Source organism: Oncorhynchus tshawytscha, linkage group LG13 (genome assembly GCF_018296145.1).
Source record: "Oncorhynchus tshawytscha isolate Ot180627B linkage group LG13, Otsh_v2.0, whole genome shotgun sequence".
NCBI classification, from domain to species: domain Eukaryota; kingdom Metazoa; phylum Chordata; class Actinopteri; order Salmoniformes; family Salmonidae; genus Oncorhynchus; species Oncorhynchus tshawytscha.
Window position 1 is genome coordinate 22,285,627 of NC_056441.1, and position 12,316 is coordinate 22,297,942.

At 43.8% G+C, this 12,316-nt stretch overlaps 1 protein-coding gene across 2 annotated transcripts; it reads right to left on the reverse strand.

The window, feature by feature from the left end:
- Positions 1 to 1,187: 1,187 nt before the first annotated feature.
- On the reverse strand, positions 1,188 to 11,868 carry fkbp9 (FKBP prolyl isomerase 9). Of its 2 annotated transcripts, none has more exons than XM_042295372.1 (10): positions 11,246 to 11,868; positions 10,360 to 10,505; positions 5,816 to 6,005; positions 5,078 to 5,217; positions 4,669 to 4,858; positions 4,002 to 4,147; positions 3,702 to 3,891; positions 3,473 to 3,618; positions 3,203 to 3,366; positions 1,188 to 2,819 (listed from the first exon to the last, which is right to left on the reverse strand). In XM_042295372.1, the coding sequence occupies exons 1-10, from the start codon at positions 11,446 to 11,448 to the stop codon at positions 2,643 to 2,645; spliced, it is 1,692 nt and encodes a 563-aa protein (XP_042151306.1). In that variant the 5' UTR covers positions 11,449 to 11,868; the 3' UTR covers positions 1,188 to 2,642. The 2 variants fall into 2 exon arrangements, with proteins under 2 accessions (XP_042151306.1, XP_024296871.2); XM_024441103.2 differs by having other exon boundaries at positions 5,072 to 5,217; positions 11,246 to 11,867.
- Positions 11,869 to 12,316: the final 448 nt, after the last annotated feature.

Consider the following 12,316-nt stretch of genomic DNA (forward strand, 5'->3'; position numbering starts at 1 on the left):
TACAAGCATGCCAAACACCTGTGTGTCCAAATGTGCACTTCACATTTCCAAATCATAAAACTCATGTTTACTACAGTATCAACGTTTAGCACCACCATGTTTGATGTAGTTACAAGATGACATGGCATCATACCCTGGGTTGTTCTGAACAGAAATAGCCTATGTTTGTTTATTGTGATGGAAACTAGAGGCTCCACACGCACCGAATGCACTTATGACTCCTTTCTATGCGCCCCAACATGACCATCTGTTTCTCTGAATTGCCTTGTGAAAGCCTAACACTGCAAGATCGTATTTTATGACTCATTTTGGCAATAGAACGAGCTTTCAAATCATGCCCACCCTACCCACGTTGCGGTTTATAATGGACTGTTTTTGGATTATGTAAACAACAGCAGTAATTCTGTGATGGCGGGAATGCAGGGTTGTGTTCCAAATGAAACAACTACAAGTGTTCTTGCTCTCGTTCCTCAACGGCACAGCTAGGAGAGTTCAAAAAATACTTTCAAGTTGAAGACTTTTCTTTGAGTCATAGAAGTGCATTGAAATTATTTAGGAACTGTGCACACTTTGGGGATGTGTGTGGCCACTTGGAGACACCAGTTTCCTTACTCAAACCCTTTTTAGTTTTATGTTGCATATTTTCCAGGAATAGTCTTGTCATGTTACTGAATGTATCCAGAGTGTCAACAAATGCACATATAATCAAGTGTAATGTTTGGAATCAGTCTGGTGTTAGATGAACTGTTGGACTCACATTATCTCCAAACTTTTCCCTTTCAGTTGCTACCATGGTTATGCATATGCTTTTCATATTTCTTCTGTAAGAAACATTTACATTTAGCCCTATCCATATAAGCCAATAAAACAATTCTATGCCTCGGCCAGAAACTGTGTGTGTGCAGGGGCAGGCGGGCTCGCGCTAAAGACTCCATGGTTGTTATACATTCCAAACTTAGAAAACAACTGTTTCTGTTCTGGTGTCCTTGACCAAGAAGTGGAGTTTCATATCTTACACTTCAAACCGGCACTTTTTTCCCCTCTCTCTCTTTCTTTATCTTATTACTCCTCCGTTCTCCCTCCCTTCCTGTCGCCCCCTGGCGGTTTTTATTCCGGCTGCGCAGTTCCCACCATATGCAAGCCACACACACACACACACATTGCACCTAAAGAGAGACAGACAGGTCTTGTTGGAATGTGCATTTATTCAAATGCACCTTAGAAACGACACATTTACAGCATCATTATCACTCATTACTCTCAAACAGAGGCATCAGATATAAAACAAACTCAACTGTTGCAAACACACACGTACACACTTCACACACTTTGCCAAAGCTGGTGCAGGTGAGATGTGTGTGTGCAGAGCATAGCGTAATTATAACACAATCTATTGGGGGGGAAACTAAAACAATGAACTACCTGATAGTGGCACCAACATTTAGGTAAATGTTGCATAGGAGACAGTGTTGTGAGTGGGCAGCTGAATGACTAGATGTGTAGTATTGTACTTGATTGGCTTAGACAGCAGAGAATACAGGAAGCGTTTGTACACATGACAACAAGGAATATAAACAAAGTTTTAGCACCTGAATCATTTGGCAAACCTTTACTAAAACACACACGTTAGCTGGATAGTACGGAACTTGCATAGATGGTACTGTAGAAGCAATTCTGCAATCACCTGACTGCATCCATCATGGTGTTTGTTAATACAATAAATAACATTTTTATAGTACTGTAATTGTGCTCTATAAGATATGTTGGTGGGACAGAAGATTTGAAATTGAAACCGTTTGACCCACAAACAATAACTAACTATTAAACACGGGGGACAGAACATAGATCCAGAGATCATCTTCAGAAAGTGGAGAGTTTGTCACTAAATTATTGTCAGGCACTTATTCTCTCACAGATGAAAAAGGCAACACCAACAAAATACAAAAAAAACACCATCTGAACAGTAACTCAATAATAAAATAATAAACACATCAGTGATGCCAGAGCAGGTGAACAAAGGTACATCATCAACAATGGAAACACATCAAGCTCCTCTAATGCAATGTTTCCCAACTCCAGTCCTCCAGTAACGTTACCCTCAACAGCACACGTTTTGTTGTAAAACTCACCATATTAAACTCATCCAGGGCTTGATGATTAGTTGACACGTATCAGACGAGTTTGTCCAAGGCTTCAAAGAAAATGTGTGCTGTTGGGGGTACTTAAGGGCTGGATTTGGGAAACTGCTCTACTAACAAAAATGTGGGCCTTTGTCCTAATGCTCTTACATTGCTCATCTCCTCAAAATGTATTCCTCCTGCTTTCCTATTCTCCCCTCTCATTCCCTCCCCATGCCAACACCAGACTGCTCTGGTCACCGAAGACGACAGGTCAAAACTAACTAAACCACCATTTGATTCTCAGCCCATTACTCAGAATACATCCTGCCTCTCTCTTTGGTTCTCTATAGACATCTGACCAACTCTAATTCTATACATCTGACCCTTTGCCATCTCACCCCGCCACCCTCCAACAATATAATCCCTCACACACACAAACACACACACACACCCTCCTTGTCTTATATTGCCATCATATAAGCCCCCTCATACACACACACACACACACTCTGCACCCCTCTCTTATAGCTCATCGTGTGTGGTCTCGTCGGCCTTCAGTTTGAACTCGTCCTCTGTGATCTTTCCGTCGCCATTACGGTCCTGGTTAGAAAACATGTTCTCAATGATGCGATATGCGTCGAACCCAGGGGCCAGACGTCCTTTACCCTCGTTCACCTGACGCAGAATGTAGTCTGAGAACTGGGATGGGGAAGGGAAAGGGGTGGGGGTGTGAAGAGAGAGGGAGGGAGAATTGTGAATTGGTTAGCCAGTTGCCTCGGTTAATCAACTAGATTGTCTCCTCTCTTCCTGAACTGATCAAAATGAACTGGATGGGTGAAATACAAAACATTATTTCTGTAGGGCTTCTCTTCCACCATATTTGCTTTCACTTGTCTTGTGTTTACAGATCAGTGCAGATGAAGGAGAGGAGGCTATTTAAGACTACTGAGATGCAGCCATACGCTGTCCAGTTGTCTTCAATCAGAGCAGATCAAAAATAGGTGAGATGCATGAGGACCCACAGTGTCATGTGTATGTCTATTAGTGTGTAGCTGAGGGTGGGATTTAGCTGCGATGCGTACCTCTGAGGCCAACACCTGTAGGTCCTTATCTGCATCCATCTCAGTGAAGAGGTCAGCTGATACGTCCTCGTTCCAGATGAACATGTAGCCATCAGGAAGTCCCGCCTCCATCTCAATCATCTCGATGTCGAAGATCAGGACAGCACTTGCCGGCACTTCACCATCTATAACACACCAATGGACATGAATGGGTTAATAACAGCAAGTGGACAAGTTTGTGTGTGTCTTTGTCTGTGCCCAAGTTTGTGTGTGGGCGTGTGTGTAACTCACCCACTCCCCTCTCTCCGTAGCCCAGATGAGGGGGTATGACCAGGTGTCTTCTCTCTCCAACACACATCTCCTTCAGCCCCTCCTCCATCCCTGGAACCACCTGGTTGGCTCCTAGCACAATGTTATATGTCTTCCCATAGTTATACCTGGAGAGAGCGATTGTTAGAAGTGTGTGGTGTGTGCGTGCGTGCTCGTGTACTTGCATGTCCAAGTGTATCTTCCTACTCACGTGGAGTCAATGAAGGATCCATCCATGAGTGAAGCGTTGTAGTGGTATTTAACAAAGTCTCCTTTCTTAGCCAGAGTCTCACACACCACTGGTTTATAGTTGGTAGTGATCACCACTGTGTCTGATGGGTTGTGGAAGTCTATGATATGGATATCAAACACCAAGACAGCAGAACCTGGGATCTTAGTACCTGGTGGGGGAGAGAGGAGGGGGCGATGATGAAATCACCTTTCTATAAATGATGGTACACTGAAAACCTCAACACACACCACACACACAAATACACTATTTTATACATACCTGTGCCCTCCTCTCCATATCCGAGGTGAGGTGGGATAATGATGCGTCTTTTCTCTCCGATGCAGACTCCGATCAGACCCTCGTCCATCCCACCAATCACATAGCCCTTACCCACGTAGGTGTCATATGTACGGTTACGGGAGTAGCTGAGAGGACAATAATCATATGTACAGTTACAGGAGTAGCTGAGAGGACAATAATCATCTGTACAGTTACAGGAGTAGCTGAGAGGACAATAATCATCTGTACAGTTACAGGAGTAGCTGAGAGGACAGTAATCATATGTACAGTTACAGGAGTAGCTGAGAGGACAGTAATCATATGTACAGAATGAAACGCGTTACAAACACAAAACCTTTGCCTACATTTCTACATCTAAGTAACTCTAAGTTGTAGATTCTAAATTCTACACCCTATTCAGTCTGAACTTAAATTTACTTGTTTTCTTGTAAGATAAAAGTGCCATTTTTATTCTCCTGGTTGGATTCATTCAGTAAATCTTGAACTCATTTGTCTATCTAGTTTAGTTTAAGGTTACTGCCACCGTGAGGACAAAAGAAGAATTACAAATAAAAGGAAAACAATGCCCAAAGGCAATAAGGGAGCATTTTTTACATACACATTTATGAAGTCACACACACTCTCTCTTTATCGCTCTCTTCCTCACCTGGAGTCGAAGAAGGTCCCGTCCAGTAGTGATCCGTTATAGTGGTATCTGATGAAGTCCCCAGCAACACTCTTCCTGTGGCAGGGTTGAGGTATGTCCTGGTTGATGATACTGACGCCGTCTTTAGGGTTATGGAGGTCCAAGAGGACTACATCAAACACCAGGGAGGCCTGCTGTGGGATATCACTACCTAGAGAGGGATGGGATGGGATGGGTGGATGGAGAGATAGGAGGGTTAGACTAGGGTTATGTAAGTTCAGTAGGACCACGTCAAACACCAGGGATATCACTACCTGGAGAGACGGTTACACTGATGATGCCATCTCTGGTCCAATAGTACTAGAGAGGCCTGGACTGGGATAACACTCAGAAACAACTCCATTACCCAGCAGCACCTACTGACCATCACCGTTTGATCCGTATCCTAGCGATGGGGGCATGGTGATGATGCGTTTCTCCCCGACACACATGCCCAGAAGCCCCTGATCCATGCCAGCGATCAGCCAGCCAATCCCCACATAGGTGTCATAGGTACGCATACGGGTGTGGCTACAGGGGGAGGGAGAGGGGAGGGAATGAGAAAATACTTATTAGAAGACCACAAACACAGCAGACATTTATTTATTGGAAATCCTACAAATGTAACCCTCCTCTCCTCTATCATCTCCTTCCTCTTCATCCCTCTCCCTGTGCGTGTAGATTTCGTAGTAGTGTGTAGTGTGTGTTAGTAGTGTGTAGTGTCTGTTAGTAGTCTATAGCGTGTGTTAGAAGTGTGTAGTGCGGGTTAGTAGTGTGTAGTTTGTGTTAGTAGTGTGTAGCGTGTGTTAGTAGTGTGTGTTAGTAGTTATAGTGTGTTAGTAGTATGTAGTGAGTGTTAGTAGTGTGTGATAATAGTTGTAGTGTGTGTTAGTAGTGTAGTGTGTGTTAGTAGTGTGTAGTGTCTGTTAGTAGTCTATAGCGTGTGTTAGAAGTGTGTAGTTTGTGTTAGTAGTGTGTAGCGTGTGTTAGTAGTGTGTGTTAGTAGTTATAGTGTGTTAGTAGTATGTAGTGAGTGTTAGTAGTGTGTGATAATAGTTGTAGTGTGTGTTAGTAGCATGACGTGTGTGTTAGTAGTGTTTTGTCGTCGACAACTTATCTCGTGTCTCACCTGGAGTCGAACAGTGTTCCGTCCAGCAGTGTTCCGTTGTAATGATAACGTACGTAGTCTGACACCTCTACCTTCCTAGAGCAGTTCTCAGGGGTGTAGTACGTCTTCATCTGAACCACATCATCAGGGTTCCACACATCCAACAACAGAACATCAAAATGGAGGATCGCATCTGAAGGGATTACATCACCTGGAGGAGTAAGGGGGGATGACATTAGTTACACTCGTTCTTTCTCTCATTCTGTCTCTACACTTTCTCTCTTCTTTCTTTCATTGTTAAACTAGACAGATGAACATGGAATTATCTCTATGAAGAAGGCAATTAATCAGAGATTATAAACCATATATGCAACAGACATTGTTATGAGGGAGGGAAGATGAGAGGAGGTGAGAAGGAGGGGTAGGGAAGTTGAGGATGGCTGTGATTAAATCCATACTGGTGAGTTGGCAGTTGTTCTCTCTGCTGGCAGAGACTCGCTCCTCCTTTTCTCCCTCTACAAAGTAGACACCTACATACATGCCACCACATCTTCCTTTCTCTCTCTCCATCTCACTTGCTCTCTCTCTTTACCAGTCCCCACATTCCAAGTAAGGCCACACATTTCTGTTTTAATCTCTCCTCATGCAAAATCAACCAGTCCGCTTGGTGACCTCTTTATTCACACAAACACACACAAATACCCACACTAATACCCACATACTAATAGCACAAACACAATCCTAATGCTGTGCATGTAACTGTGGGTAATGCCAGCGAAGCCACCGGTCTGGGCTGTGATGTCTGTCTCACTGTGAATGAAGGGCACTCCTACAACACTAAAGCAGAGTTCACCTCTATGTGTCAGTTCAAGAGGGTCAGCAGATTAATCTGTCTACAATAAGGGTTTGTTCATGTCAAATGCGGTGACCTCACCTGGTTTAATTGATGCCTCTAGAGACAATACCTCTCTCATCGTCACTCAATGCCTAGATTTACCTTAACTGTGTTCACATCCATACCTTTGTCTGTACATCATGCATTGAATCTATTCTAGCGATCCCAGAAACCTGCTCCTTTTACTCTCTGTCCCGAACGTACTAGACAACCAGTTCTTATAGCCCTTAGCCATACCCTTATCCTACTCCTCCTCTGTTCCTCTGGTGATGTAGAGGTTAATCCAGGCCCTGCAGTGCCTAGCTCCACTCCCACTTCCCAGGTGCTCTCATTTGTTGACTTCTGTAACTGTAAAAGCCTTGGTTTCATGCATATTAACATTAGAAGTCTCCTCCCTAAGTTTGTTTTATTCACTGCTTTAGCACACTTTGCCAACCCGGATGTCCTAGCTGTGTCTGAATCCTGGCTTAGGAAGGCCACCAAAAACCCAGAAATGTCCATCCCTAACTATAACATTTTCCGACAAGATAGAACTGCCAAAGGGGGCAGAGTTAGCCTGCAGAGTTCTGTCTTACTATCCAGGTCTGTGCCCAAAATTTTTTAGCTTCTACTTTTAAAAATACACCTTTCCAGAAACAAGTCTGTCACCGTTGCCGCTTGATATAGACCACCCTCTGCCCCCAGCTGTGACCTGGAAACCATATGTGAATTGATTTCCTCCCATTTATCTTCAGAGCTTGTGCTGTTAGGTGACCTAAACTGGGACATGCTTAACACCGCGGCCATTCTACAATCTAAGTTTGATGCCGTCAATCTCACACAAATTATCAATGAACCTACCAGGTACAACCCCAAATCCATAACCATGGGCAACCTCTTAGATATCATCCTAACAAACCTGCCCTCCAAATACACCTCTGCTGTCTTCAACCAGGATCTCAGCAATCACTGCCTCATTGCTTGCGTCCGTAATGGGTCTGCAGTCAAACGACCACCCCTCATCACTGTCAAACGCTCCCTGAAACAATTTATGGAGCGTTTGATTAGGCCTTCCTAATCGACCTGGCCCAGGTATCCTGGAAAGATATAGACCTCATTCCGTCAGTATAAGATGCCTGGTTATTCTTTAAAAGTGCTTTCCTCACAATCTTAAATAAGCATGCCCCATTCAAAAAATGTAGAACCAGGAACAGATATAGCCCGTGGTTCACTTTAGACCTGACTGCCCATGACCAGCACAAAAACATCCTGTGGCGTACGGCATTAGCATCAAATAGCCCCCGCAATATGCAACTTTTCAGGGAAGTTAGGAACCAATGTACACAGGCAGTTAGGAAAGCAAAGGCTAGCTTTTCAAACAGAAATTTGCACTCTGCAGCACAAACTCCAAAAAGTTCTGGGACACTGTAAAATCCATGGAGAATTAGAGCACCTCCTCCCAGCTGCCCACTGCACTGAGGCTAGGAAACACTGTCACCACCGATAAATCCACTATAATTGAGAATTTCAATAAGCATTTTTCTACGGCTGGCCATGCTTTCCACCTGGCCACCCCTACCCTGGTCCCCCCCTGAACTCCCCACAGCAACTTTCCCAAGCCTCCCCATTTCTCCTTCACCCAAATCCAGATAGCTGATGTTTTGAAACCACTGCAAAATCTGGACCCCTACAAATTAGCAGGGCTAGACAATCTGGACCCTCTCTTTCAAAAATTATCAGCCGAAATTGTTGCAATCCCTATTACTAGCCTGTTCAACCTCTCTTTCGTATCATCTAAGATCCCCAAAGATTGGAAAGCTGCCGCGGTCATCCCCCTCTTCAAAGGGGGAGACACTCCAGACACTCCATACCCAAAACGACCATTTGTGATGTAGCTGGGACCTTTTGGAGTGCCAACAGAAGAAGATCTTCAAAGGTAAGAGATTTATTTTATTACTATTTCTGACTTTCGTGGCGCATCTGCCTGGTTAGAAAATGTTTTTAATGCTTTGTGGGCTGGGCGCTGTCCTCAGATAATCGCATGGTGTGCTTTCAAGTAAAGCCTTTTTGAAATCTGACACAGCGGCTGGATTAACAAGAAGTTAAGCTTTTAACTGATGTATGACATTTGTATTTTCATGAATGTTAAATATGACTATTTCTGTCATTTGAATTTCGCGCACTGCAATTTCACCGGAAGGTATTGAGAGATGCTTAAAACTTCTTGCGGATAAGTGGGACGCTAGCGTCCCACTTATCCGCAAGAAGTTTTAAGCATCTCCAATCCAAAATAAATCTAGAATCGGCTTCCTATTTCGCAACAAAGCATCCTTCACTCATGCTGCCAAACATACCCTCGTAAAACTGACTATCCTACCGATCCTTGACTTCGGCGGTGTAATTTACAAAATAGCCTCCAACACTCTACTCAGCAAATTGGATGCAGTCTATCACAGTGCCATCCGTTCTGTCACCACAGCCCCATATACTACCCACCACTGCAACCTGTATGCTCTCGTTGGCTGGCCCTCGTTTCATATTTGTCACCAAACCCACTGGCTCCAGGTCATCTATAAGTCTTTGCTAGGTAAAGCCCCGCCTTGTCTCAGCTCACTGGTCACCATAGCAGCACCCACCCGTAGCACGCGCTCCAACATGTATATTTCACTGGTCATCCCCAAAGCCAATTCCTCGTTTGGCCGCCTTTCCTTACAGTTCTCTGCTGTCAATGACTGGAACGAATTGCAAAAATCACTGAAGCTGTAGACCCATATCTCCCTCACTAACTTTAAGCACCAGCTGTCAGAGCAGCTCACAGATCACTGCACCTGTAAATAGCCCATCCAACTTCCTCATCCCCATACTGTTATTTATTAATTAATTTTGTTGGTCCTTTGCACCCCAGTATCTCTACTTGCACATTCATATTTTGCACATCTATCACTCCAGTGTTTAATTGCTAAATTGTAATTGTTTCGCCACTATGGCCTATTTATTGCCTACCTCCCTGATCTTACATCATTTGCACACACTGTATTAAGACTTTTTCTCTATTGTGTTATTGACTGTATGTTTGTTTATTCCATGTGTAACGCTGTGTTGTTGTTTGTGTTGCACTGCTTTGCTTTATCTTGGCCAGGTCACAGTTGTAAATGAGAACTTGTTCTCAACTAGCCTACCTGGTTAAATAAAGGTGAAATAAAATAAATAAAATCTCAGGCCACCATGCAGCGTACAGTAACATTAACAAGCAGCACTTCCTGGTCTGTGATGTCACTGTGACCCAATTCAACATGGACCACCCACTTCCTGTCAAGCTTGCATTAATGCTTGGTGTTTATGAATACCTCCGAACAGTAAACACCAGCTTCTACACACACACAAACCGAAAAACACACAGATCCAACCACCCACACACACTGCTACCTGTGCAGCTGCACTATTAATCAAACAGACAAGAGACAACAATGTCTATAACCATGTTACAAGCTATATTATCAACTAAGTTATGAGCTATGTTTATTGTTACATGCAAAACACACAGGTTACAGGTAGAACAGGTAAGTATAAATATAGTTATTGATTGGTTATAGGGGAGGAGTTGAGATGTCTTTGCTCCCAAACCTCAATTATAAGCTAAAACTCCATTATATGATGTATATTAATGTTCAAATCTATGTTATGAACTTACCGTATCCTTCCTTCCCGTAGGCCAGTTGTGGGGGAATCTTGACCAGTCGTCTCTCGTTGACACACATCCCTACCAGAGCTCTGTCCATCCCTTCAATTAGCTGCTTCTTACCCACATACACATTGTAGGTGCTGCTGCGGTCATAGCTGCAACACACACAAGTTATGGGAGCTGCCAACATCTCAAACAAAAAAGACAGAAAGAAAGACAAGAAACAAGGGGAAAATGTCCATACGTTCATGTATTCATTCACTCACTTACTTCACTGATTCACTCAGTCATGTATCTCTCTGTCCAGACAGTAGTACTTGGTTGGCTGCGGTGAGACTGTGGTTACCATGTCGTATCACTAGGCCTAGCCTACTACACTGGCCAACTGTATCTCAGTTCTGCCACGCACATTACTTATTGGGCCTACTGGTCTCTTTCTGCCCAAGGGTTTACATTAATGAATTTATTCATATTTGTACTATTTTTTTATTTGACATGATCACTCCGCTGGCCGTACACTCACACACCAGATATGCTACCTGTGTGTGCATGCTCTAGAGTAGGCTAGGAAGGCCTACATGTGTACGTCCTTGCAGTTGGTTAATGAACCATATATTATCACCCGGTGTATTTAGTAGCAGAATATGACTGTTTACTCTGGAGTGAAAATATAGTTTCACTATTTATTTAGTTCAGACTTGGAGACTGCATGAAGAGTCTCCCTCTCGCTCAGTGAATGGGGGGCTCTCGTTCTCTCTGCCTGCGTGGCTGTTTGGTCCGACCGGCTAATAAAACGCACGCTTAAATTTATTGACGTGCACGCTACTCTCTGCAACGTGAACTGCGTGCAGGAACTACAGGAGTGGAGAAGAGTGGAAAATAAAAACTTTCTTACCTGGAGTCAAATTTCTTTCCATCCGGGAACATGCCATTATAATGGTAGCGAACATAATCCCCTACTTTCACAGCGCGCACGCACTGCTCTGGCACGAACGTTTTCTCAATCACGATGTCATCTAACGGTACCGGAGGGGCGTCACAGGCGGCAAACGCCACCAGAACCGTCAGATATATCATCCCGTGCACGCACTGTTTCATCTTCACACGCCTCTCCTTTACCGACAAAAAGTATGGTGGATAACCGTGACTTGTAACGGTTGTTATCGATCTCTTTCTTTAACCCCCGATTGTTCCGATTCCTCTGGTCTTCTGCTTCCAGTTCTTGTCTTCTTCCCTTGATCCCTGTCTGTTCGGGATTGAATTGAATGGGAGGATTTGGGTACCACGTATGGCGCAGGCGCAGTAGCGCACAACAGATATGTAGACGTGGAAACGCCAAACTGAGGGCCTATAGTCACAGCTAGAGATCAAATAAACTACATCCCCACCGCAAGACCAACAAACACAAACTACTACTGTAGAATAGGCCTAGTTTACATTCAGTCACACATGTACAGTCTATAGGGCTATTACGCAAGGCTTGGCTATGGAGTGGCGGTGGAACAGTGTCTGAGTTTTTCAGGGGGTGTTTCTGTGTGTGACCCTCTCTCTCTCTCTCTGGAATGTCTCGACGTGGCAGGGGAGGGGGAAGTCTGTAGGCTACAGAGACAACCCTAATTAGTGGGTGATAGGCCTATACAAGAATATACACGTTTTATATAACATAACCAACACGTTTATAAAACATACATAGCCGAACATAAATATGAAAAATAGACATGTTTAAATAGGTATAGGCAGCAGACTTTCAACTGCAGACTCTCCAAAGTCTACTACTGAACAAGCAGTTTCACTAGGCTACTTCTCATTGTCGCTGCGTCAGATTAATCACATTACATTGTGTGGCCATTTGGCATCTAGTCTGGAGGGCCACAAATGGAAATCACTCCTTAACTTGATCTGTAATTTTGGCAATCGTTTACATGTAGTTTGATGTAAAATAGTCCAGTGTAAACTAGTGCAGTGG

Bases quoted from the DNA above. Each gene is read 5' to 3' on its own strand.
- fkbp9 (XM_024441103.2), bottom strand. From the start codon at position 11,448: ATGAAACAGTGCGTGCACGGGATGATATATCTGACGGTTCTGGTGGCG. The intron at 5,218-5,815 runs GTGAGACACGAG...CTCCCCCTGTAG, and splicing joins GGAACACTGTTCGACTCCAG to CCACACCCGTATGCGTACCT. The intron at 3,892-4,001 runs GTATGTATAAAA...CTCCCCCACCAG, and splicing joins ATATGGAGAGGAGGGCACAG to GTACTAAGATCCCAGGTTCT.